A 27,741-nucleotide genomic window follows, 5' to 3' on the forward strand; every position below is an offset into this window, starting at 1 on the left:
TGCGCCTTTCGGCCATTTGTAATAATTAGACGACTAAATGGGTTGGACCCCAGGAGTGGAGCTGCTGCCTCGCTTGATGAAATGAGGGAAATTTTTTAATTAGCCGCCGCCAACGCTGCCTTGCCGCTGCTGCTGCTGCTGCTGCTGCTGCTGCTGCTGTGGTGCGTTGCGCGTTTGCGGTGGTGTTGCAACACGTGTACATTCGTAGCCGTAATCCCCAATGGACCTCGCGTTTTTCGGGCTCCCGAACAAACAGCGAAAACTACTTTGGGACCAAGGTGTCAGCTGCACCGGAGAGGCGGCCCCACCCGAACCCCCCCACCCCCCAGCCCACTCTAATGGGCGTGTGTGTGCTCTGGTTGGCAGCGGCAGCGGCAGCGGCTTTGGCTTTGGCGACATTTCCCTGGCAGCTCGTCATGTTGCCAACTAATTTCATGAAAAGTTGACACAGAGCCACATGTGGAAATCAGGCTAACAGGGGGGGGGTGGGGTGGGGTGGGGTTGCCAGGGGCTTGCAGGAAGTGTGGGAGGTGGTTGCTTTTTGGCCCTAACAATACCCAATGGAATTGTTTCATTCTCCCTCTACTTTTTTTGTTTTTGTGTGGCGCGGTGACTAAATTAACATTGACATGCCCCGTTGTTGTTGCCTGCCACATGTGCCGCCATCAGGAGGTGGCAAGGCACTGAAATATTCACACATTTTCCATTTCATATTTTGAGTGGTCGCCGCCGTCGCGTTGAAGTTTCGCCACCGCAAATGAAAATGAATTTCACATTTTCCATTTACCCCCCTCCTCCCCCTCCCCCTCCCCATCCCGCACTCGTTTTTCTCCATTTTGTGTGTGGCGCCATATAATTATCATATCATGGAGTCACCTCCCAGGGGTCCAATGAGTGGAGGGATTAACGTTGGATAAGCATCAAGTTTTGGTTAAGGGGAAAATTTACTTTTTTAACTGTTGTTTGTGGAAGTTTTTCCCTCCCCCCCTACCCCCACTGAGGAAAGGTTAAGGATAGTTGGCTTTTAATTTAGTTGCGTTTTTTGGATGATCTAATGCGGGGTTTTATAGGGCCTTCTTTGGGGTTTCGGCTTACAACTAAAATAATTTTTTTTTCTGTTTGATTTCTTAGCTATTTTCGTACATTTTCTCTTGATTTTTCTACTCCACACTCTCGCAAGTTTAAGCAATTTTTGTTTTCACTTTTGTGGGTCACAGCGCATTGCAATCCTCTGCTCGTCTCTACGTAAAAAAGAAAATCAATTAAAAACTCGTTTCGCCAATTAAGAAAAAGAGCGAAAAAGACACACACACGCATACAAATACATATATGTATGTATGTAAGAGTGCGATCCATCTTCTATAATTTGCTCAACTTTCGTTGGTTTGACGAAGCATTTTGTCGTATTTTGCCGCTTGCTTCCTTCTTTTTTATACGCTCTTCTTCCAAGAGAACTGCATGATTTCGTGGAGATGCTCGTCAGGGTGGGAGGAGAGTGCAACGAATGCTATCGAGAAGTGTATCAAAAGCTTCGGCCTGCTTCGGCTTCTGCTGCTGCTTCTGCCCGCTACTTCTGCCGTTGATTTCTCAGTCAAGTTCAGTTAGCTTTTGTTGTTGTTGCTCTGTTCGGCTCTCCCTCTCTGCTTGGCTTTTGTTGTTGCCATGTGCAGTTCTCCCGTTGCATTTGCTGCTGTTGTTGTTGCTCCCAAAGGCATTTTACGCTTGTTGGCAGCCGGCGCCGAAGTCAACGTCGACGCGCTAAAGACAGAAACCGAAACTTTGCGAGAGAGGGAAGCAGAGCAGGCGAGGCAGAGGGAGTGAAGGCAGCGCCAACGAGCCATTGCCAGACGCAGCGCTATTCAAAGAGCGTTGGAGAGGGGGGAGCGGAAGAGGAATAGGAGGAGGAGTAGGAGGAGCAGACAAAAGCCAAGGCAACTGAAGCCTCGCGAGGGAGGGAGAGGAAGGTAGAAAGACAGCCGCTATGCAGCAGCGAACGAGGGAGAGGGACACATAGAGACAGCAGATGGTATGATGGCAGGGGAGCAGAGAATCTACAAGGGAATGCACCGTAAGAGTCAGATCGACAGGGGAATGCAGTGGCGCACCGTAAATGAGGGAGGGGATGGGCGGCGGGGGGTTCCACAGTGGGCGCCTCGGAAGGTGCCACTGCCCCTGGGGAGGGGGGTGCTGCTAGCAGCGCTCGGGCGGTCGCGTTTTCCATTTCGTTGAAGTGGAAAATATTTTGTAAATATTTTTGTGTATTTCTACTTCTCGTTCGTTTTTTTGTTGTTGTTGTTGTTTCCTTTTGCTTTTTTCTTTGATTTTTCCCCTGCGTCTCTGGGTCTGTTGTTATTTTTGTAAAGCTAAGAGTTTATTTCTTTTCCACAACCCACATATCCCCACCCACCCACATTTTTACGCCGCACCCACCCCCCGCCCGACCGTCCGTTCGTCGGTGGCTTGTTCTGTTTTGTATTTTTACAAATATTTTGTGTAATCTTTAAAGCAGACAATGATGACAGCAGCCCCACGGACGATGGCGCGGCGGCATTTTGTGTCACATCCTGAAGACTTTTCCGGAGCGCGAAAAGAGACAAGGGGGGGGGGAGGGGGGGGGGGAGGAGAGTGGGGAGTGGGCGTTGGTGGGATTGGATGGTAATGCCAAAAGTATTTAAGCACGTGCGCGGCACAGTGGAGCAGGCAGTAAGACGGGGATTACCAGGCCAGGCCGGGCCCTGGGGCCAACATCATCATTGTCAGTGCAAAGAGAGAGCCCCATAGCCCCATAGCCCTTTCAGCAGGTACAGTGGGGACTCAATAAAGGGGTACATTGTGTGGGAATTCGAGGAGAACCCAAAGGAATGATCGGAATGGTATCTCCCTTGATGGACAAACCCTCTCCCTGGATACTCTCCGTTTCCCTCTATCGAATCCCCACTGTGGCTTCCAGTTGCCGTAGCTTCTGGGTATCTCTTTTGGTGAAATGGACTCATATTTCGCGACAGGCTGTTAGTCAGCAATTCAGTTTGGTCCCCGGGTCTCCCGAAGTCACTGAGCCTGTCATGACATTCGCCACGAAAGTAGAAGGGGGAGAGAGAGAGGGAGAGAGATCTCTGATACATATATTGTACGAATATGTATATATAGATATTCTTTTTTTTTCCAGCCTTTTGTTTTAGCAATTTTTGCAATGTTGCCTTTCGGGCGGCTATCCATTCCGGAGGGTTTTTCTCGCCGCTGGCTTCTGTTTCTGTTGCGGAAAATAGAACAAAAGTTTTTGTCGCTGTCAGAAAAGTGTCAGGCGGCAAAGTTGAATGCTGTCCCAAGGAAACGTACTCCGCCGGGCAGGGGGAGTGTGTCGAGGGTGGAGGGTAGAGCGTAGAGGGTAGTCGTAGTCCCAACGATTTGAATAAGTAAATAAAGCCAGGAAAATGGGGGAGCACATGGCGATGGCGGCGATGGCGATGGCGACGGCGGCAGATGAAGATGACATTGCTAATGCGACAGAAGATAATCGAAAGGAGGTTCAAGCGGGGGATAAAAAGATGCAAAGATGAAAGCAAAACTTTTCATCTATGTTTTGAGGTTAACAGTTTATCGATTTCCAAGGAGGCTATCGACCCTAAACTGAGATTTATCGATTTTGTATCGCTTTTCGAAGATAAGTTTCGATTCTATGTCGATTTCTTATCGCTATAATGCTTTATTCTTTACAATATTTTTGTTCTTCTTTTTAAAGCAGGAAATTTATTGATTTCCATGGATTTTATCGACCTCAAACTAATATTTATCGATGTTGTATCGCTTTATCTATTTACAAGGAGGCTAACGACCTCAAACTAAGCTTCGATTTTCTATTTTCCCCTTTTAAGGCAGGCCATTTATTGATTTCCAAGGATTTTATCGTCCTTAAACTGATATTTATAGACTATTAAGATATAAATCGATTATTTACTTGAAAAAAATCGTTTTCCTTATTGATATCTCGTTTTATATCGATAATTCCTTGGAATTTCGAAATGTAAACTCCCTTTACATAAACATCCCCCCCTTTTAATAGATCAACGATAGCTTTTCAAGCACGTCCCTGCCATAAATCGATAAAACCTGCCTTCGATGGCTGGATAATAAATTAATTAACGATCTTTTGTGACCCCCAATTAAAGTCGAGCCCACAATTACGTGTTGGGGCGGGCAATCGACGGAGGGGAAGCCCCTATATTGTGTCTCCCACTCTGCGTTCCCTCAGAATCTAGCCCTGATAATCGCGGACACTAACAGGCAATTAAGCAAATGACAAACGCGTTTGCCAGGACCCGGGCACGTAGGCAAGGTTAATTGCTCTATTTCCCGGGCAGGCGATTGTCGAACGTTTTATGGCTAGTACCTGCGTTGCATCAGCCAGGATGCGTTGCAGGACTCTTATGCAACAATTGGCAGCAACTTTCACCACTGGCCGGCAAGTCAGCGGGTGACTTTCGGCTGAACCCAGAGGAGGTCTGTCTTGAGACAGGTTCTCGATCTCGACAGGATTTCCCTAGAAATTTGAGCCCAAGAGAAACTGAATTTTTTAGTGACAACAATTAACCTTTTGAACTCCACTTGGCTCCAAGCCAAAAAAACTAACTAATTTCACTTTTAGCCATGTTTTTTTTCGTGGTTTGTAACAACCAAAAAACATTATTTATGGCTCTCTAAGCGCAACAAATTTCCCTTTGCAATGCTGTTTGGGCCATTAAATGAAATTTAATTACCTTCCAGTCTGAATGTTTCTACGCGTCGTTGATTGCCAGACATAAAAACCTTTGCAAATTGTTGACAACATTTCTGTGGCCACGTTTCGGGGGGGTTGGTGGGGGGTTGGGGGCAGCTGCTGCTGTTTGGGGTCGCCGTGGAACCTGGTCAGGAAATTATAATTTTCACACGCAACCCAACGAAGGCAAAAGGCAGCGACAAAGTCAACGGGGCAGGCAGGCCACTTAACAATTCAATTGTGCCACAATATATATCGTACGAGCCAGAGACAGAGAGCCAGAGATGCATTTGCACTTAACAAGAAACCAAGTGACAAACGTAGATAATGTTGTGGATGTTCTTTCTTCTGGTCGTGCAACAGGAGGATTGCGTGCCACTGCCACTGCCACTGCTGCGTGAGAGAAGATGTGGCTCTGCATCTGGTCTCTGGTCTTTGGTCTCTGGTTTTCAATGCGCATGCGTGGCTTGCGTTTTACGCATTTCGCCTTGTAATGAAGGCATTTTTGCCCATTACAAACATGAACCCCAATGTGTTGGCCATGTTTCATTTTGCCAATCAATTTCCACTAGCCAAAGCCAAAGCCAAAGTGTGTGTGTGCTTCCCCCCTGCGCACTGCCCCCTGCCTGCCAATCAATGGCAACAGATGAAGTCCAACATGGATGGATGTGGCAGCAGCATCTCACAGTCTGTAGAGTCTCCGAGTCGGTAGTGTGGACAGCAGCAGACAGCAGTGGTTCGAGGTCCTGTGGTGTTATCACAACAGGTTGGCCGATCAACCAACCATCCAACCATCCATCCATCCATCGATCCATCGATCGATCGCTGGGTTGGGGAGGTACATACGGATTGATCGATGATTCGATATGATCGACAAAACAATTTATGTATTGTGTGTGCGTGTAGATTGTCAATGTTTTTTTTGCTGTGGCATAATAAGTGAGTATCTCTGTCTGTTTTGCTCATTTTAGTTTTTAATTGCAAGGAGCACTACACTCCATCGGACGCCGAGTTCCCCGAGTCTTGCCCCATTGGGGGATTGGCCGAGACGGGGAGTCAACCATTGCAAATGTGTCAATTAGATTTATTATCAGGCTCTTGTCATTGTCCATTTCTGTGGACCCACCAGCCCCCTCCCTCCCCCTCCCTCCCTTTTGTATTCCCATTGGATTGTGAGAGTGCCTGGTTCGGGGCGGGGGGGCGGAGGGGGGGCAGGTGCCCCATGTCCATTAGTAAATGCTAAATATGCGCCAATTAAATGCTTGAGGAAAAATACCATTTTCAAGGATCATATGCCCAAAAATTCAAATGCAAAAAACAAACGAAGGGAAGGCCCTGCCTGTGCCTGACGTTTTTATTATCTGCAGGGAAACAGAGTCCAAGTCCGCGCCCAAAAACCAACGCGCAGCAGCTGTCTACTCATTCCTTAAGCCCCCGTCCCCCTGCCCCCCGCCCCCTCCCCGCACGCTCTTGAGGCCAGTGACTAGCCAAGCGTTGCTGCCCCGCGCGTTGACAAGCTCAATTTCCAATCGCAATAAAACGCAGCACTCGAACGCAAGATAAATGTGAGAAAAATGCATGGCCTGGCCCTCACCGTTTGCCGCTCTTCATCATTTCGTCCTCTTCCACTACTTCGTCGCAGTCGTCGTCGTCGTCGTCCGCGTCGTCGTCTGCGTCGTCGTCGTCGCAGTGCTGGCGTCTCTGTCTTGCGTGGGCTTATCCTCTGCCCTGCAAAGCTGCAAAGAGAGAACCTGCCGAACAGAGGCGTAGCCAAGGAGGGGCCCCGCACAACAAATTCACGCAGAAATCTTTGCTTGAAATTCTACCCTCTCTCAAAAAGTCCTGCCCACGCCTCTGGCTTCATTTTTGTAGGGTTTTCGTGTGTTTGTCTGTTGTTGTTTTTTTTACATTTTTGGCCTCTGTTTTTGGTGCGCTTCTCTTCAAGTGCCCTGGAAATTTATAGTGGTAATAAAATTTTATTTGCTCTTTTAGTTGATGGCACAATAAACTCTACTGGCATTTTTTTTCGGTACCCGATCCCGACCCCCTTGAGCACGTGCTTAAGTCTCTGCTTCGGCTTTTACTTGAGTTCTTCAGTTTGGTTTTGTGATTATTGAAATGTATTCTGAGAGAGGATTGAGTAAGCGGTGTATTTCAAGGTCATTTGGTTAGTGGTTAAGATAGGGAATGATTGGGAGATGGGAATAGGAAGAAGGATTGGGATGATGGTAGAGAAATGATTTGAGGTGGCAATACACGGAGATTCTTGGCGATCAGAGATGTAATTGAAGATGGAAACGATTGGAAATGGGATAATGGGAATATATGGAGATGAAAACCATGGGAGAGGAATTTATTGAAAGAAGAATTGCTGTCTTTCTCTCTCCCAGTGAAGCTTAGCATTTGGGAATGGGTTTCCCTTCAACCTCAGTGAATCTTCAGCATTCAGGGATGGATTATGTGCCACTCTGTCTCTCTCCCAGTGAAGCTTAGCAGTTAGGAATGGGTTTCGTCACTCTCAGTGAAGCTTAGCCTTCAGTGATGGGTCATTTGGTGCCACTCTGTCTCTCTCCCACTGAAGCTTAGCCTCTAGGGATGGATTGTTTTACGCCTTTCTGTTGCGCAATAAATTATAGTAATTTTCTTGTATCTTTTATTTTCCGCGAATTCTTCCTAATTATATCTTGGGTAATTTCTTCTTAGTCTATGTACTTTCAAGCCGTTCCTCTAATTAAATTTCCTCATTTCCATTACAAAATCCGATGTGTGTGTGTGTGTGATTTTCCCTGATTTGGTATTCTGGAACACCTTCCACCTTGTTTGAGGTACGCCTTCTTCCTCCTCTCGGAAGCCGACCCCCGCCCACCCACTGGCTGCCCCTGCGCCCCTTTGGAAAAGTTAGTCAAGCCAATTATTATTTAAATAAAATGCAAAACAGCAATTTAAGCTGCCAGCGGCAGTCGCGACGGGCAGCCGAGCAGAACGTTTTTCTTCAACTTGGGGTTTAATTGAGAGACACACACACACACACAAAGAGGGAGAGGAAACCCAGCCCCCAGGCATCCCCCTACCCTCGTTCCCCACCTGGCGATAAGACGCACTAACTGGCTTTGGTTTACCGTTGAAGCCGAAGCCAAAGCCAAAGCCAAAGCCTCTCATCTTCTTTGCGGTGAAGGGGCGGCCCTTCTTCTGATGATGCCGACAACAATGGGTATAGGAAAGGGAAGTCTAGGCTTTAATGGTGCGATGTTTGATACCCTTGAAGAGCCAAACTGTAGTTTCCAGAGTTCGGCACAAAATACTTGATATTTAAGCTATATTTTCTATTGAAATGATATGAGACGCGATCGTGAATGCTCCAAATCAGAGTCAGAATCATCATACTTTTATTAGAGGGCATCAGACGAGAAGCAGAACGAGAAGACAGTTGACAAGCGACGCCTTCGTCTAACAGCAGCGCAGCTAGAAGCGAGCGCAACAGAGATAGAGCTAGCGGAAACAGAGGTAGCTGCAGTGGCGGCGTCGGCGTCGGCGTCGACAATGACAGCGCAACGCAGTCGCAGTCGTAAATCAAAATGGCTGCAGTTGATGGCTGAAGAAAGAAGTCATTCATTTCATTTCATTTCACTTCACACACCACGCTCTGTTGGCGAGACAGGGACAGCAGCGCATGCGTGGGAGTAGAACAGCGGAATGGGATGTTGATGTTCTCATTAACTCTAATTTCAGAGTGTGAGAGGGAGACACTGGAGCTGGAGCTGGAGCTGGAGTGTGTGTGCGAGGGAGCGAGCGTTAACCGCGTGATGGATTGGTCTTTTCCTACTTGTAGTCCGGTTTACTGGGTTTTTTTCTTTCTTTTTTGCAATCAGCTGTCTATCTCTGTGTGTGGCTAAAACTGGTAACGGTATGGGCGTGTGTGTGTGTGTGTGTGCGTAAGTGGGTTGGGCTTAAACCTAAGGTTGTTGTCTCCGCTTAATGCACGAGCAGTTTCTGCGCACAGTGGAATGAAAATGGTGGGAAAAGGAGAAGGAAATTTTAAGAAATTAAGGAATGAAAAGATCTTTCAAATGATCAACGAAGGAAGGTCGAGAGAAAAGTAAAAAACTAAGGAATGAAGTTGAAATTTGAAATAATTAAAAATATTGAAAAATATCTTATAAGTAGCAGATATTGTTTTCATTGAGGAATACGCTGATATATAGAGTAGTTATACCCACAAGATCGGTTTAGTTCTATATGTAGTACATCCAAAGGAACAGAAAATAGAGTGAATAAAAAATTACAGCGATTCTCTTGGTAATCCTTTTCCTAGTATGAAAATCATGAATTTCCATTCCAATATGTTTTTTCTAATTCTCTTAGCAGATTTTGCCCACTGCGCCCTGCCCGTTCCACTTCGGCGTTGCGTTAGTTTACTGCTTATCGACTAGATGGCGCATTGCTTCCATCGAATATACGCTGCATACTTTCAGGCGGGGATGCACATGTAGAATGTGTGTGTAGTTTTGACATGTGATTGACATGTATTTGACATTCGTCAAAAGATGTAGTTCCCAAAAGAGACACAAAGGGCGCCACTGAGGGGAAGTGCATAGGAGAACTCTGGCAATGGGGTTGACGCGCTTGCAGGGGAGATTGGGGGTCACAGAATGGGGAACGGATTGATGAAACTTGCTGTAAACCTAAAGAATAGAATAATCTTTGCCTGTAACCAAAAATCAATACTCTGTCTAGCTTGCATACACTCAGCCTTGGGCAATTAAAGCGGATGGTGTGAAATCTTTTATTGCAAATCAAATTTGAGCACTTTCTTCGCTTGAATAAATCACATCAGACAAACATAAATCATATATACTAAAATACCACACCACCAGACCCCCGTTGCATGCCACAAAACAACAAAACCAAAAGCAGGAACAGCAACAGCGACAGGAAGAACAGACAAAACACACATCAGACATTATTATCATCTCGCTTGTGCTTGAGTGAGTTTCTTTGCCTACCCCCAGCCACCCGCCCCAAAGGTCCCCGCCCCCCTGGCATGATTCCGCGTAGGCAGTGGAGATCGGGGGCACAGTCCAGCGATTTGCCGGCATCCGTTTTGGCCCTCGCCGCCCACACAGACAGACAGACAGACACACGCTTCCTTCCGCTTCCACGCTGCCATTGTCCTTTCGCGCCATGGCCTGCCCCAGCCCCCGCTCCTTTTGGTCCTCCTCCATTTCCTGTTCCTCCCCCCCTGGCAACTTCAATCGCCATCATTGGGAAATGTGTAATTGAAAGGGAAGCTTTTGGCTTTGGCTTTGGCTTTGGCAGCGCAGCCTCGGAGGCAGGCAAAAGAAAATTATTTCGTTAACAAAAGGGAAAATGCCAAAGGCAGGGGAAACGCACACAATGCAAATGGTGAAAGGATAAAGGATAAAGGAGGCAAGGAGCAGTCAAAGAGGAGAATGTAAAATGGGATATGGAATAATGCAAAGCCCTGAAAATATTTTAAAGTTTTCTTGCCCGCTCTTTTTATTTTGCCTCCATTGTTGTGCGGGAAAGTTGTGGGGGGGGGGGAGGGGGGAAAGTTTCATTTCCGACAACAAGTTACCGTTAGTTAGTTTTGGGGTTTTTCGGCAGGGTTGTCACAGAGCCCCCAAAAGGCCAGAGACAGAAGACAGAGACAGGAGACAGAGACATGCATTGCATATGCATGACTTGGCATGTAACGTGTGTCCCCCTCTCTCTCTTTCTATCTCTCTCTCTCTCTCTCTGTCTCTGTTTGTGTGTGTGTGGTGGGGGGCAGGGGGCTTTTCTGTGTGATTTATGAGGTCAGAGACTCGTGATAATGAGCCCGGAAATTAAATCACTTTGACCGGAAGGATGTCAGGTCAAAAGGGGATAACACAATTGATTTCATATTCATAAATTCAATGAATGTTGTCAGCTTGTCAGGCCAAAGGAAGGGACTTGCAAAGCAGGGTGCAACGGGCGCGGAGGGTCTCCCTGTTTGAGGATTACCAAAGTTCTCATTTGGGAAGAGGAAATGCAGAAATGTCAGCTCAAGTTTTGTGTGATTTGAGGGGAATAACGGTGATTTGAGGGGTGGCCAGAGTTGCCAGAGCAGTTTATGGAGTGTGGCAACTCTGGAAATGTAATTGAAACTTGAATTTATGTGATATTATTCGAAATAGTAGCTTCTGAAGAGAGTTTGCAACTTCTACAAATGTTTGTTTAAGAAGAATGACAACCCTATGCATGGTAATCGCTGGTGTGGCAACTCTAGCAACAGGAATGCCCTGTTCCTTTAGATATTTATAGTATAATGAGCACAAAATACCATCTAGTCGGAAACTTTAAAGCCACAACAAGCCCCCCCCCCCCCCCCCCCCCCTTTCGATCTGAACTGGAGCTGGGGAATGCTTGATTCGGTGACATATTTTTAAGAACTTGTCGAAGCATGCCATAAGCAATTTGTCAGGCGAAAGAGGAGCGCAGATGTTTGAAGAACACATGAGAAGAGCGACCCCCGAAACGAAGCCTCTTCGATCTTCAGTTGGAAACAAAACTTTGAGCCGGCAACTACAACGCAACTCTTTTCCTACTCTTTCCTTTTTGCAGAGTTTCAAAATCAAAATTGAGGAATACCAATTAGAGGATAAGGATATTTAAGGATCAACAAAAAAAAAAACAAAAAAAACACCAAATCAATAGACGGTTATTTTGGCCAAGAAAAAGCAACAAACAGAGGAACAGAGGAACAGAGAGCGGAAAAACAAAACGCGGGAAATCATTTTATACCTCACACCACTACACACGTAACGTAACGTCACGTAACGTAACGCAACGTAACTGTACATTGTACTTAAGTGTTCAAAAAGGAAGGGTTAATTAGGTGAGTAATCGAACGGGCGATAACTATCGATAAATGCTAAATGATCGATTCCCTTTTCACAGTTTACTTTGTATATAAGGAAAAGTAGCTAAAAGCACAAGGAAGAACAGGAAGAAGGATTAGTCACTAGCCACTAAGCAGCAGGAGCAGCAGCAGGAGCAGGAAGGAGTCACCGCTAATCGATAACCGATAACCGATAACCGATCATCCGAACGTTTGCACGTTCGCAGTCACGTTTCATCACGGAATTAGCAGCAGCAGAAGCAGCAGCAGCCGCAGAAGCAGTTGCCGCAGTTGCCGCCGCCAACGCCGCCACAATGACGATGAGTACAAATAACTGTGAAAGCATGACGTCGTACTTCACCAACTCGTACATGGGCGCCGACATGCACCACGGCCACTATCCGGGCAACGGCGTCACCGATCTCGATGCCCAGCAGATGCATCACTACAGCCAGAATCCAAATCACCAGGGCAACATGCCCTACCCGCGCTTCCCGCCCTACGACCGCATGCCCTACTACAACGGCCAGGGCATGGATCAGCAGCAGCAGCAGCACCAGGGCTACTCCCGCCCGGACAGTCCCTCCAGTCAGGTGGGTGGCGTGATGCCGCAGTCACAGACCAACGGCCTGCCCAGCGGTGGACAGCTGGTGGCCCAACAGCAGCAGCAGCAGCCCCAACAGCAGTCACAGAACCCACAGCAGCAGCAGCAGCAGGCGCAACAACAGCCGCAGCAGCAGCAGCAGCAGCAGCTCCAGCAACTGCCGCAAGTGACGCAACAGGTGACACATCCCCAGCAGCAGCAGCAGCAGCAACAGCAACAGCAGCCTGTCGTCTACGCCAGTTGCAAGCTGCAGGCAGCAGTGGGCGTGGGTCTGGGCCTGGTCCCCGAGGGTGGCTCGCCGCCACTGGTGGATCAGATGACGGGCCATCATATGAATGCACAAATGTCGCTGCCCCATCACATGGGGCATCCGCAGGCGCAGGTGAGAATGAAACTTCCTTAAAGGGTAGATAGATCGCTTAAGGGTCGATGGGTTTCTAAATGCTTTGATCCCCCGCTTATAACTCAATGCTTTTTCCCCATTTTCCACTCTCTCTCATGCTGCCACAAACAGTTGGGTTACACGGACGTTGGAGTTCCCGATGTTACAGAGGTAAGACGCGCCCCACCCCCACCCCCGCCATCTCTCATTAAACACTCCTCAAAATGGTGGCTGGTTCTCTCGCTTTAAGCCAATCAAATACAAACATTGTTTAATCTTTAATCCATTTAGGTGCATCAAAACCATCACAATATGGGCATGTACGGACAACAGCAGACGGGCGTGCCACCTGTTGGGGCACCGCCACAGGCGATGATGCACCAGGGCCAGGGGCCGCCGCAGATGCATCAGGGCCATTTATCGGGCCAACATACACCGCCATCCCAAAACCCGAATTCGCAATCCTCGGGGATGCCGTCACCACTGTATCCCTGGATGCGAAGTCAGTTTGGTAAGTGTCAAGGAAAGTGATCGATAATTCCACGAAACGTATTAAGTGGAATTTTTCTTCTTCTTATAGTAGTGGGTTGAATGTAGTTTAGTTCCCCCCCGTTGTATTCGATTTTAGTAGCTCCAATTAGTATAGTAGACGTGCGTACAACAACAAGAGCAAAGGAAATCCATGCAATTTTATATATTTTTTCAGCCAAGCCAAAAGCTTAAAAGCGAACCTCGTTTTCAAAGCAGTGCTTCATGGAGAGAACACTACTTCCACTGCTTGTCTGTTGATCCAAGTCTCTAAGCAGTACACGCGGGAAATTTGAAATTCTGCAAATGGAGTACAGTACACTGCTTGAAATAAGCAGTTTGACTTGTAAAGCAGTTTAAAGAGTGTACTGCTTCCCCTGCTTGTGTGCCGATCAAGGCTCAAGCAGTAAGCGCGGCAAATTTGAATTGCCGCAAATTGAGAACTAAACAAAACTGACTTTAAAAAATCTGACAAAAATCTTTAAAATTATTTTCAACTCAAATTTATATTCTAAATATCTTCAAAATTAACATAAGCTGCTAAAACTCATAGAAAGCGATTTGCCGAGCAAATTTCGCTTTACTTGTATGTGAAACCAAATCTCTACCTTCTTTCACCCCCTTCCCCTGTTTCTGTCTGCTTGTGTATGCACGTTTCAACGACCTTGACACGTCCGGGTGATTTCACTTTATTGCCTTGGCCAATTGCTCGACATTAGGCGTAATCCATCTGCAACGAGGAGACGTTTCGCGTTGCCTTCTGGAACTCCGACGATACCTGACATTCGCCTCAATTTTTGCAAATTTCCCAAATACCCAAAAATCGATGAATGCGAAAAGAGGTGCACACACACAGAACACACAGGGTAGGGTTTCGTTCGATCCGAGCACAGAAGGCGGTCCTGTCGACTAATGCAAATTGACAATAGAAAGCGAAAGACCGGGAAAGGTTTGTGCCAAAGATCCGTAGCTAATCCCCGAAAATAGAGCACAGGGAGGGAGGAAGGGAGGAGGAAACCATGTGGTTCGGTTTTAGTTTTAGTTTCAGTTTCAAAGGATACGCGTTGCATAAGTGGGGGAGAGGCTTCCAGGGAGGATGCGAGTCCTTTTTTCTAAATATAGATTACCATTTTCACTTATTCCCCGAGTGAAAGTGAACAGCAGAGCAGGCCTCTCTCCCTCTCTCTCTCTCTCTCAAGTGTTTTGGTCCTTTCTTTGGACCGGACCCTGGCCTCGTCATTACTGGAATCCGGTGGAGCCTTTACGGCCTGCTGCTGCTGCTCCTTGGTGTATTTTTCGCTGCTGTTGTTGTGGTTTTTTCCTGTTTTTTTTGCACCAAAGCCAGATTGAGATGTAAAGCAGAATTGATGAGCGCCATTAGTTACACGTTATGTGCAATGGATGCCATCAATTTATTAATCTCCAGAACACGCCGAGTCGAGACTCCAGAGAGCCCCAGAGAGCTCCAGAGCCCCAGAGCTCCAGCTCCATCTCTGGGCTCCTCCATTCATAGCACACCGCCATCGCAGTGGTCGCAGACGCAATCGCAATCGCAGTCCCCAGCCTGGCCTCTTCTTAATCCCCCCCCCCCTCTCTTCGCTCCTTGCAACACTCCTTGCCCCACTCCTTTGTGGCGGCAGCCAGAGAATAAATAAAAAGAACGCGCCTAAAAAGCAACAACAACAAAAAATCTCCACGGTGACATGAAGTTTTTCCTTTTCCTCTCTTTTCCTTTTTTTTGTGCCTTTTTGCTTCTTTTCTTTATTAAAAATGAAGCAGCCGCCAGAGGAGGCAGGGAGGGGGAAGAATTAAAGCCTCGAGCTGCAGCTTGGAGTCGCTTTTTTGTTTGGGCCCTGGCCATGGCGGCGTCTCCCGCGGCGGCAGCAGCGGCTGGGGCATTCTCACTGTGCCACAACATGATCCTCGAAGCTTAAGTTACGATGATTAAATGCATACGAGTTTATTTCTGCTTAGAGGGGTTTTTTTTCCCCCGACAGTGCCACAGTCCCGTGCCCCCTGTGCCCCGTGTCCCCTGGTTCCCTGCATTTTGCATAGCCCATAAATAGAGGGGACAGTGGGACAAATATTTCAGGAATTAGCTAGGCTGTGAGCTGAACTGAATTTGGGGAAATTGAGGATCGGCATGGCAGGGATTTTGCAGCGAATTTTTGGGATTTTTTTTAGATCTTTTGTGCAGAGGGAAGTTATAGATTTTTCGAAGATTAAAACTTCTAGAAATTATAGATTTTTGGAAAATTAAAACCTCTAGAAATAGCAGATAATAATGAAGGATAGAGTAGAAGATCCTATAGGAATCTTAATTTTACAGCATTGCTAGGAGAAGGACCTTCTTCAGGCTTCAATAATTCGTTCTTGGCCTTGATCCTTGGTCCTAAAGCATCTTCTCTAGGGTGTTCATAAAGACCTTCTTTAGTATATTCTCTAGGACTTTTTTCTAGCATTTTTTCCAGGATCTTCTCCAAGATCTTTTCCATTATCTTCTCTAGAATCTGCCCCTAGTTGAAGTCAGTTTTTGGTTTGCTTTAGGGGCATATTTTTGTGGTTCTCCTAAATTCCCATACATTCAACCTATAATTATATATATTCAAATGCCATTTATCCTTCATTACTTCTGATAACATATATTTCTGTGCCACATTTTGGTCTTCCTAAGTCTTTTATTTGCCGCTCAAATCTTGTGGTTCTCTGAGGGCCCACTGTACCCACACAGCGATTGCAACCACTTAACGCCTGGACATATTTCAAGCGTTGCATTAGGTTGCAACAACAGCAACAAAAGGTGGCATAAAGGTTCCGATCGTGACGGGGCAAGGCGCAGAAGAGACGCGACCCCAAAGCCCACAGACAATGTCTCCACAATGGAAACCAAAAGAAGGGGAAAAGAGGGGGAAAAAGGAAACGAAACTCGGTTTCAATTAAGTTGTTACTCAGGGCCAGGGTCCCTGAGTGCCCCGAGTGCCATGCCCCCGCCCCCACCCTGGGATGTTGCGTTAATGTTGTTTTGATATTTACCAAGTTTCGAAAACGATTCCCGGCTCCTTTTTTGTGTCCCTCTTTGCTGAAGGAAAACTTGCTGCAGTCTGCCACCTAATCCTGTGTTTCTTCTTTTTTTGTTTGTTGTTTTTGGGGTCATAAATTTAAGCGACAGCCAACAAATATTTGCAACAAGTGTTTCTCGCCATTTCCGAGGGAAAGAGTTTTATTCGAGTGCTTGTTGCTGCCACCAGGAGGGGGGCAGGGTCCAGGCATAAATGAATTTATGATTGGGTAAATGATTGTCTAGGATTCACTTTTATTCATTGCTATTCACAGCTATTCACGGGTAAATCTCTAGCCGTTCACAAAATAGAAAATACACAACATAGAAAATGCCACTTTCCGAGGGCAGAGCCCAGAGCTGCTGCTTTCCCTCCGAGAACTTTTCAATTCCTTTCGAGTATGAAAAGTGCACTTCATTGTGGGCATTATAAGCGACAGTCGGGAGGGGCCGAGGAGGGGGAGGGAGGGGGGCAGGACCTTCAACCTGTCAGTGGGGGTAAGACAATGAAAAGAACTTCCTTCGTAGCCAAAAAGTTGCACGTTCTGGATGGCTGTGGAAAAAGTTTTTCTCGCCCTGGCTTTTGGGTAAAACGTTGATCCCGGCCCATCATCCGTTTGGCAGTTGCCAGCAGGAGGAACAAAGAGGAGCCCCAAAGAGAGAGAGAGAGAGAGAGAGTGAGAGAGAGAGTGTGTGGGGGGGGGAGAGAAAACTTCTGGACTTTGTTGTCTGTTGGCGCTGCACTTAATGTCCTGAAGAGTTTTGCTTAACTTGAGGATTTGCGCGCAAACTACTTTTCGATGGGCAGCAAAAGACAGAGACAGAAGACAGGAGGAGAGACAGCTCTTAGAGAGGGGGACAGCTACAGAGAGGGGGGAAGGACAGCTCTAAGAGGGGAAAAGAGACAGCTGCAGAGAGGGGAGAAGGACAGCTCTAGAAGAGGGGAGAAAGACAGCTCTAAGAGGGAGAAAGAGACAGCTCTAAGAGAGGGGAGAAAGACAGCTATAGAGAGAGAGACAGAGAGAGAGGGGAGAAAAGGGACCGCCTTAGAAGGAGGGAAAGAGAGAGGGCGAGCCCTTGAGGGTTGAGAGAGTTTGGCCCACTACTTAGGGCAGACGATTGCCATGGCTTAGATGTGTCCACGCTCGGGGGCCAGGAGCACGAAGGAGCCTTTCTTTTCAGCTTTGCCAAAAGTGAAATTGTGTTAACGCATTTTCCTCGGTATTTTCCTTGGGGGCAGAGGGGGCCGGGGGGCGGTGCGCAATTTAAGCAGTCGGATCAAAAGATAATTTGCCAAATGCGTGAAGATTTTTGTTGTTGTTTTCTCTAAAAATAAGTGAGGAAAAAAAACTTATAGCATAAAATCCTCATCCCTCAGTACCCTCCCCCTCCCCCCATCTGACAGTTTCTGTCAAAAAATTTGAGCAACGTGAAGACCGAAAAAAAATGACACAGGAACTTTGGGGATTTCCCCTCCCCCTCCACAGCCCCCCCCGCAACCCAAAGAGTGGGAAAAAGTTTAATAAAGCGCTGCAAATGCGAAGAGGAAATTTCGGTTTTATTTCGCTTTTCCTCTGGCATCCCCCCACCCCCCACCGCTCTGCTGCTTTTGTGGCCAGCAGCTGAGAAGCGTGAAATAATGGCAACAGCTCGCCAAAGGTCCTTTGAGGCGGGGTAGGGGGCAGGGGGGCGGGGGTGGGAGGCCCTCCTTGGGGGCCGGGTCAGTTTTTCCGGGGGATGCTCTGCTGTGGCTCAATCGCCGCTGCTCTCCACGCGCTGTATTTTTTCTGTTTCTGTTTCTGGTTTTCTCTTTCTGTTTTTGTATTTTGGGATTTGGCCAACCTTTTTGACAAATTACGAATATTATTCATGCAGCAATGAAGTGAGGCAGCGCTGCCTCCCCCCCCCCACGCTCTTTTTCTCCCCCCTTTTGGGTTTTTTCACGCTGTGGTCTCTTGTGGTCGAAGCATCATCTTGAGCCTCTGCTTGCCACAAGGATTTAAGAAGTTTTCCTTAATATATATCTATCTGAAATAGAGGAGAGTCCAAAGAACTTGGAGACCTCTTCCGAAAATATTTTAAAAATATTAAAATTCATATAGGAAATATAGGAGAGTCCTCAGAACTTGGAAACCTCTGAAACCTCTTCCGAAAATATTTTAAAAATATTAAAATTCATATAGAAAATATAGGAGAGTCCTAAGAGCTCTAAAACCTCTTCCGAAAATATTTAAAAAATATTACAATTCATATAGGAAATAAAGGAGAGTCCTAAGAACTTGGAAACCTTTGAACCTCTTCCGAAAATATTTAAAAAATATTACAATTCATATAGGAAATATAGGAGAGTCCTAAGAACTTGGAAACATCTGAACCTCTTCCGAAAATATTTTAAAAATATTACAATTCATATAGGAAATATAGGAGAGTCCTAAGAACTCTGAAACCTCTTCCGAAAATATTTAAAAAATATTACAATTCATATAGGAAATATAGGAGAGTCCTAAGAACTCTGAACCTCCTCCGAAAATATTTAATAAATATGAAAATTCAATATTCTCACAGACCCTTAAGTGTTTTCCGTAATATCCTTTCATTATAGTTGTCATTACCCTTGCCACCAGAAGAAAGCTTGCCCCAAACCTCCCCCATCCCCCGTCTTCGTCATCAATGTCAGGCCACATGTTTCAATGGCTGCCACTGCCACCACCACTACCATGATGGCACCACACTCAAGAGCGTAGGCGACAGACTGCTGCGAGACAGAGAGAGAGAGAGAGAGGGAGAGAGGGAGAGAGAGTAGTGGCCGCGAGGGAGAGAAATTTCGGGTTTTCGCTTAGGGATATGATAGGAGCCGCTTGAGTGAAGGCCTGCTGCTACCCTCTGCCCGTCCGCTGCCTCCAGTCCCGGGCCATAGCATGTTTTAGTCAGCTGTCAAATATTTTGACATGGGTAGCAGCCATGGCAGCATCCAAAATGGGGGAACGGAACGGCGCATAGAGAATATGCGGGAGAACAATCCATTCCAATGACTCCTCGCATAGTTCTCTCTCGCCTGTCTCTCTCTTCCTGGGGGTTTTTGCTTTTGTTTAAGCGATAACTAAATAAAGTTTTAAGTCCCGCTCTGCCATCCACTTGTCCATTGGGTCTTCTCTTTCCTGCGTAATGAATGCATTCATAAGCCCCACAAAAACCAGCTCCTCTGCGATCCTTTTTCTTTTCTTTTCCTTTTTTTTTTTTTTTGGTGTCAACTTTTGTCGATTTTTAACCCTCTTAAGTGCTTAACAAGTCCCAAATTAAAAATGCTCCCAGAGTCTCAGGAGATTATGAAAAAGAAAGGGGGAAAAAAAAACAAAAACTGGTAACAAATGATCCACTGGTCAATGGCAATATTTAATTGTGGCTCTAACTCTTACCTTGGACTTAATTAAAAAAAAAATACCCCCCAAAAGGGGGGCGGGGGGTAGAAATTGTTTCGGGGGGGAAGGACCACCAGTCAAAAGACATCAAACCTCGGAAGGATTTTTTGGGATATTTATTCCGGTTGTTTTTTTTCTGCTTCGTTCCGTTATTTCCCCAAAGGTCGGTCAAAGGGGACCACAGAAAAGTTTTGCGACGGGAAAAATACGTCAAATATGCAAAACAATCAACAACAACAAAAAAAATAAAGGGGAAAGAACTTTTCTGTTGGCCCACTGCCCCCCCCTCCACACCCCTTTTGGATCTCCTACCAGTCATCGAATGACTTTGCATTTTAACACCAGGCAAAGCTTCAGAACCGGAGAGTGACATCAAAACCCCCCCCCCCTCCCTCCCGCTCCCTCTCCCACTCCCTCTCTCTGTGTGTCATGCCACACACGAACACTCTTCAGTTGGTTGAAAAATTTATCAACTTACGATCATAAATAATATTCATTTTCCAGCAGCGGCGGCTCGCGTTTGTCTGTAATTTCCGCAATTAAAAAAACATTTACTCGCATTTGATGTTGTTGTGCCACTCGCTTGCTCGTTGGCTTTTCGTTTTGTTTACAGCTAAATGCATTTTTGCATCCATGACATGCAGCTTTTTGGCAAAGAGGAAAACGAAGGAGAGAGAGAGGGGGGGGGGGGGGGCGGAGGAGACCACCCAGCTGCAGTAGCAGTCGTTTGGGGCGTGGCTGGGGGGGAAGCCTTAACCTCGCTGATAAATGTGCAATTAAAAGTTACCTAGAAATAACTTCAAGAATAGTACCTCATTGTATTAAGCACTTGCATGACAAGGAATTGTGCGAGAGAGGGGAGAGCATGTGTCACAGATGCAAGAAGAGAGAGGGAGAGCGACAGCGAGGGCAAAGCTCGCAGAGGGAGAGCGTCAGCGGGCAGGCAAGTGTCATCAAACGTATTGATGGAAGAGAGGGAGAGAGGGAGTGATGCTTGCGGCTGAATTAAGCAGTGGCTAAACGAGACAGCGGCTGCCTGGCGGCATTGAGATAAACCAAAGCTCTGATTTAATAGGTATACAATAATCTTAAGCATTTCTCCTTTCCCCCTTACGCGTACTCTTATATGTTTCATATGCGCCCAGCGTGCATTGAGATGCCTGTAGCTTTGTTTAGCCAGTACTTAAGAAGAGCCATGCACAAAATATCACACTCGGCGAGTGTCGCAGCTTACTCTCCTGCTTGCTCTCTATTCTATTGATAGATTCTAGGCGCTCTCTCACCCACACGCCTACTGCCACGCACTACTGAGAGCGCGATGACGCTGTGTTTGATGAGAGCGAGAGATGAACGAAGCTTGCTGTTGTGCCGAGCAAAATAAGACACGATTGTACATGCTCACTTCCTCAAGAGGCTGCGTTTTTGTTTTGGAATTAAAACCCTTTTATTGCGCGCACACGTTCCCGTCCATTGTTTTAGTTCCGCTTGGATGCGGCCACAGCCAATATAATAATTTATGGCAAGCATTATAAAATAGAATTTTTTTCTCTGCTATTAAATAATAATAATGTTTTTGTAATTTTTTTCTCCCTGCTTCAACGAATTTCATAAAATGTTGTTGGCAATTATTTTAATGATTTCCTTTAAACGTTAACCGACGCAAACACACACACACACACACTCGTACACTCTAATGCGAGAGAGAGAGAGTGAGAGCGCACCTAGTATATAGAGTGAGAGGGAAGCAGAAATGGAATAAAATCCATTATGGAGCCAGCCCCAAGAGCAGAGTGTAATAAACGAGTAAAATGGTTAAAATGGTGGCCTAATCGCAATTTAATTACAATACGGCTTTCATATCAAAAAGCATTAATGCCCCTCCCCTCCCCACCCCTCCCCTACCTACCGTCGGCACCATAGGAGTAGGAGTCGGGGGGCGTGGCACGGGGTAGGCTCGGTACTCCACATGTATCGCTACTCTTTTTTCATATTAATTGTTTCACCTTTATTATATTTCTGTTGCTGATACCCCCCAAGCCCCTCCCCCCTCCCCCCTCCGTTCTTGAAAGGCGCCATTAATGCGTTTATAATAATTTCTCAGCGCTCAATCCGAAGCTCCTGTGCCGTCGTTGCCTGGCGATCAACGCGATCTAAGGAAAACAATAATTTGTTCTTTTTGTTCTCCTCTCTTCTTTCCCCTCCCCTTCTCCATCTCGTCTCCTTTTGCTGCTCTTTATCTTGGTTTTCTGAGTGATGGCTGCATGAAATGTGCAAAGGCATCATTAAAAACAAATTTCAGAGAGCGCCAAAGAACACTCGCCACCTCCCTCCCCCCGCCCGCCCCTCGAGGCCCCACTCTTCGGATAGATCCACAGACAGACCTTAGAGGCATGTTTGTAGGTGTTTTTCATCAATTAAAATAATCATTTATTTGCAATGCATGCCCATGCCCATGACCATGCCCTCCATGCAGCTCCATTGGGCGCGGAGGGGGGGTTTACTGCTAATTATCTGCGAAAGCTGCTTCTGGTTACGTGAAAGGGGAAGGGCATGGAAATGGGTGTGGAAATGTAAATGGAAATGGGCTTTGTCTGGGAGTGCCGCATAGATGGGGAAAAACATCTTTGTTTCAAAGGAAATTGTGGAGGGGAAAGCGAAGGGAAGAGTTTTCCAATCCGTAGTACCCTTAACAAACCATATATTCCATATATGTAGGTTCCTTTCTCTCCCCCCTCCCCTGTTTAGACATCATCTGCGTGAAAGTCCAGCCTCATTTATTCCGCTCTTAATCCGCTCCTAATACTCTTTTTGACTTGCCGGATTCTACGCCCCACTGGTGCACTGGTTGCTGGGGCAAAGGGGTGTGGTGTGGGGCGTGGGGGGATGACCACGCACGCTTTTTGCCACAAATCTTTAAAGATTTTTTTTTTTGATGCCGCGACTCTCGTCTAACTGATGATGATTAAATGCGAACGCCTCGGGTTATAGACATGGCATCAGTCGTGTCATTTAAAAGAAGGTAGCAGCGCTCTGCTCTGACCACCGCTGTGTCGACCCTCCCCCCCACACCCCTTCCACACAGCCACCACCCCCCTCGGGTTCTATGCGATTCGGATTCGCGCGCCTTAATGGATGCCGCACAAAAAAACAGAGAGAGGGGAGGGGAGGGAAGGGGACGGTGGGACGGGAAAAAACTTATATATAAAAGAGCTTATGATGTAATGACCTCGAGCCAGAGATGGACATAAAAATGTAAAAAAAAAAAGAAAAACACATTGGTCGAGCGAGTTGAGCAAGACAAATGCTGAAGATGTTATTAAAAAATAGTTAAGGCAGTTGTGGCCGCACCGCACCGCACCGCCCCGCCCACCCCCGCTGCACCCCTCTCAGGCGGTATCTAGGGGGCATGGCGGGCACTCGAAAAAGTCTCTCCACTGATTGCCGCTTGGCGTGGCACCGCCGTCTTTTGGCTTCGACCGCAATGCCAATGCTGCTGTGGCCGCCTTTCAATTTCCGGTCGAATATTTTCAGGAAAAACACAAAAAAATGGCTTCACACGCTACCAAACCATTTCAATTAGAGGGGTAGGGGGGTAGGGGGGTAGGGGGGGGGGCAATGTCCAGACTATGGCAATGGCCATTGACAATTATAATATTTGCTGCGTATTATATTTGACATATTTTTCCCGTACCTCCCTCGACATTTTCATGATTTTTCCCTGCCCTCAGATCTTTTTTGTCATTACCAAAATTATAATTATAGTAAGTGTCATTAGGCGCCGAACTCATTTGGTTGGTTGCTTTCCAAGTGGAGTACGAGGGGTATGGGGGGGCAACTCCCATAATTATGCCGAATTATTTTACAGTTGTGCCCCGGCTACCGTGCGGTGAAAGAGAGAGAGGGAGAGAGAGAGCGAGGTGGATTGAGGGCTGAAGGGAAGTTCGAAGGTGAAACTGCACTTGACTGAATCACTGCCATGATATCTTCGCCCCCTCCGGTTTGCGGACAAAGATACCCCTCGGACGGAGGGACACACAGGCGGAGACAGGGGAGACCGCATCGGAGCCATAATTAGTTACCTTGTCCGTTCGCCGCTTGATGTCCATGAAATCTTCACCCGGGTTTAATCCAACAGTGAAACAGGAATCGAGAAATAACGACAAATGGATGCCCTACCGACGAATGAAAGCAGAAATGGGAATACCTTTGTGGGGAGAACCTTTTAAGGGATATTTTTAAGGGAATTCGGGGCTGTAAGGCATGTTTTTCTATGATATGAATCTTTGGCACTCTTTGTACCCCTAGAAGATACCAAAAGTTTGTTTATTTGGATAACTTTGTAGTGAAATACAGGAATAACAATAAAAGTATGGGATTTCCTAAAAGTTTCACTCTAAAAACCAAAATTATTCCCTTTAAAGTTCACTCTAATCTTTTTCGATTCTCCAGTCTTATAATTTCCTTGAAGAAATAACTATCTTGCCAAGATCTTTCTTATAAACGAATTACCCCCCGAGGAAGTGTAAAATCTTAAGAATTAAATCCAGAGTTCCTATCGGGTTGGCCGCCGCTCTCTCGGGCCTCTCTTTGGTTCGGTTCTTTTTTTGACAAGTACAAATATCCGAATTCGGTAAGGTTGTCTTTTAATCAGCCTCCGCCTGGGCCTGGGCCTCGGCCTGAGCGCCTTTGCTTCATGTGGTTTTGGGTTCCCCTTTTCGTTCTGGGGGAGAGAGAAAAGAAACAAAAAGATACACAAAAACGTGTATATTATGTGTATGTTCTTCCCCTTCCCCCTGCTCTTGTTGTTTTTGTTGTTGTTGTTGTACCCGTACTCACGTATGCATTGTAGTTGGATCTTGGATCTGTAGAAAATCTGTAGTAGTAGATGTTGTACATTTGGTGGCCAGTGAAGCATTGTATTGATTTTAATTGTGAATATTTTCGCTCTCTTTTTTTGTTCTTTGGAACCAACAGAACGCAAACGTGGAAGGCAGACGTACACACGCTACCAGACACTGGAGCTGGAGAAGGAGTTCCATTTCAATCGGTACTTGACGCGTCGGCGACGGATCGAGATCGCGCACGCCCTCTGCCTGACGGAGCGCCAGATCAAGATCTGGTTCCAGAATCGTCGCATGAAGTGGAAGAAGGAGAACAAGACGAAGGGCGAACCGGGTTCGGGCGGCGAGGGCGATGAGATCACGCCACCCAATAGTCCGCAGTAGAGAGAGACACCGAGAGCGAGAGAGAGAGAGAGAGCGATCGGAGGAGAGACGCATTGGACACACACACTATTAAATGAATTTCTATCCTAAATACAATTTATGTTTATTTCGGAGAGCGCAACAACAGAATTTACTTCGATCCCAGAGGACTATCTATGTATCTATGTACTACCCCATGTATCTATGTATCTATCCAAACCAATCCAATCCAATCGAATCCAATCCGTTGAAACTAAACCTAAAGAAAGAAAGAAGAAGAGAAAACTATACCTACAACTTAGTTAATTGTTATTATTTTCTACTTATTATTTAATTTTACACGAATTGCAAATGGAGAAAGGATAGGCGTAAAGATAAACGATAAAAGATAAAAGATACAAGTAAAGCGTAAAACTCAAACAAAACCAACTCATGTGACCTCAGATCTAAATAAGCTATATTTAAATATAATGCATATACATATATACCTATGGATAACTATACATGATACCAACTAAAGCTAAAGCTAAAGCTACAGGCTACTGGCTAGGCAAGGCAAGGCAAGGAGTTATATGAGAAATAAATCTATATATGAAGCATATATACGTACGTACTACTACTATATACACGATAACACTAGTTCTATGCGTCATAAGTAACTGTACGATTAACTTATATATACACACACCCCCCCTCCCCCCCTCGCCCTCTAAAAAACCCTAAAACTAAATCAATGTTTGTAGCAATCTTAGCGCAAAATAAATAAAAACAAAAACGAATAAAAACAACACCCGAAAATGGCGTTAAAATCCATTTGCATTGAGAATCCCCCATAAAATAGATTGACAGAAAAACTATAATAGAGATCTTTTGTGTCTGCAAATTTAGACAAAGAAATACCAAAACCAATGGAAAGACGTTGCTTAAAGTAAACAAAAACGTTTTACATATACAATAACAAAAAACTATAATAAAAAAAAAACAAAAAAAAAAACATTTAAAACGAAATTTGTATAAAATATTTTCGGCCACTTTTGAACTTTTGAAAGTCTCTTTCTACCCATGGAAATTTTAGAGACCTTTTAATTTCGGTTTTTGCGTATGTTTTCTTTTTAATTTCTTGTGCAATTTTTTAGTTCTTGCAAAAAATAAAACTCGAATTAGGTCGTAAAGGATATAAAGTATACCGAAATGCAACAAAACAAAAAACAAAACAAAGAAGAATATTGGCAAAAATGAAAATGAAATTTATATTGTTAACAGAAACGAAGAGAACACAAAGAATATGTATAAATAAATGAAGAAAACAAAACAAAAACCCATGTAAAGTAGATCAATATTAGAGGATGATAAAGAGAGATCGGAGGAGAGTCCCAATTTGAATGCAGAACGATTTCTATCTATATAGTTTATCGCCTAACAAAAACCACTATATGAATGTATGTACGTAACTCAAACTCAATTTCCACAGCTGTGGAAATCCATATACCAAAGCAAAGAAAAAAGGAAAATGAATGGATAGCAAGGGAACTAAAACTATAAAGCATCGTATGTTTATATGTAGATATATATATAATTAAACACAAAACACCTAAGCATAAAGCATGTAACTTTGTAGAGAAAGAGTTTCGTTTTGTAAATCCCCAACAAAAAAACCAACAAAAAACCCCCCCAGACCCCAGTCAAAAAGTGGAGGAATCATTCGGGAACCATGAGAGGCGGAATATTCCACTCAATCCAGATACGTAACTTTCGGCCTCATTCTGTAAGAAACTAAACTAAGTTTCAAATCAAAAAAAGGAAAAGAAAAGAATAAAAAAAAAATTGGAAAATTGGACAAATAGAATGTAGAAATTCACAAGAGACAAAATTCGAACGCGTTGATTTAAAACTAAATATATACTCAAACATTTATGCGAAATTGAGAGGGAAATGAAATGAAATGTGGATGCTAAATAATTTGTTGTAAATAAAAATTAAATTTTAGTGTAAACAAAGAGAACGATAAAGGAGGAGGTGAAGGACGATGATGATGAAGTGCTGCGAAAGCGGCAAAGCGGAAAAAAGCATAAAGAAAAACTATAATTAAATTACAAATGAGATTTTGTTTTTATTTGTAATATTTATAATAAAAATATAGTATTTAAAAATTTAAAGCGTATATTGTATTAATTATAAAAAAGCGGGGTTTTTGGGGGGATTTTCGTAAGAGGTGAGAGGTACGTATTATTATTCCAAACAAAAATTATTTTTAATAATATGTTTCTTGTATTTCCAGTCTTATGAATGATCTCTAAACTTCTGCCCGTCTCTAGGCCAATGATTATGTCAGAGGGTAAGCCACAATACGACAATTTCTGTGGAACAAAAAAACAAACTAAAGTCTTTGCTTCTCTTGCAGCTCCATTTATGAAACGATCTTATTAATCTGACATCATAATAAGCGATTAATCAAGTGGCATTAACAAAGCCCCTGACCAATGGCCAGACACCTGAGGCTGAGGCTGAGGCAGTGGCAGTGGCAACCAGCACGATCGGCAGCTGCTACAGCTCCACATCCACCCGCATCGGATACTGTACGACACACATCTCTCGAGGGAGCGAGCGAGCGAGCGAGCGAGTCAGGAGCTCAAACAAATTGAATTCGCATTGTTTGCATAATCGCTGGCCATTTGTAAAGGCGTATTCGAGTGAATGTGCTCACGTTTATGTCACAGAATCGAAATGAATAATTTCGTGCAGAATTCCCAGGGCAGCAAGCCATTTTTGAGGTGTTTTCAAATGGAGATCTTACACTACACCACAAGCCCCATCCCCATTCCCATCCCCATCCCCATCCCCATCCCTAGTTGTCATAAATAGTATTTGTGGATCTTGAGCAGCTGCCAATTTGTACTCACGGATGCGAAT

The 27,741-nt window shown here is 45.3% G+C and overlaps 1 protein-coding gene and 1 long non-coding RNA gene across 7 annotated transcripts in view; both read left to right on the plus strand.

Annotated features, from left to right (window-relative positions):
* The window catches only part of LOC117183319 (uncharacterized), an 81,376-nt gene extending 69,639 nt beyond the window's left edge, over positions 1-11,737 (plus strand). For all 3 annotated transcript variants that reach the window (XR_004468474.1, XR_004468475.1, XR_004468473.1), the window contains exons 2-3: positions 11,360-11,633; positions 11,696-11,737. This is a non-coding gene — a long non-coding RNA (uncharacterized lncRNA). The remainder of the gene's footprint in view (positions 1-11,359; positions 11,634-11,695) is intronic.
* Positions 11,738-11,836: 99 nt separating this feature from the next.
* On the plus strand, positions 11,837-26,828 carry Antp (homeotic protein antennapedia). Of its 4 annotated transcripts, none has more exons than XM_033376827.1 (4): positions 11,837-12,622; positions 12,755-12,793; positions 12,914-13,145; positions 24,602-26,828. In XM_033376827.1, the coding sequence occupies exons 1-4, from the start codon at positions 11,951-11,953 to the stop codon at positions 24,850-24,852; spliced, it is 1,194 nt and encodes a 397-aa protein (XP_033232718.1). In that variant the 5' UTR covers positions 11,837-11,950; the 3' UTR covers positions 24,853-26,828. The 4 variants fall into 4 exon arrangements, with proteins under 4 accessions (XP_033232718.1, XP_033232708.1, XP_033232701.1 ...); XM_033376810.1 differs by having other exon boundaries at positions 11,951-12,622; positions 12,914-13,133; positions 24,602-24,852; XM_033376817.1 differs by lacking the exon at positions 12,755-12,793 and having other exon boundaries at positions 11,936-12,622.
* Positions 26,829-27,741: the final 913 nt, after the last annotated feature.

This window comes from Drosophila pseudoobscura, chromosome 2 (genome assembly GCF_009870125.1).
Source record: "Drosophila pseudoobscura strain MV-25-SWS-2005 chromosome 2, UCI_Dpse_MV25, whole genome shotgun sequence".
In the NCBI taxonomy this organism is placed as follows: domain Eukaryota; kingdom Metazoa; phylum Arthropoda; class Insecta; order Diptera; family Drosophilidae; genus Drosophila; species Drosophila pseudoobscura.

Coding starts and splice junctions, on each gene's coding strand:
- Antp (XM_033376827.1), top strand. CDS start 11,951: ATGACGATGAGTACAAATAACTGTGAAAGCATGACGTCGTACTTCACC. Junction 12,794..12,913: donor GAGTTCCCGATGTTACAGAG/GTAAGACGCGCC, acceptor TAATCCATTTAG/GTGCATCAAAACCATCACAA. Junction 13,146..24,601: donor TCAGTTTGGTAAGTGTCAAG/GAAAGTGATCGA, acceptor TGGAACCAACAG/AACGCAAACGTGGAAGGCAG.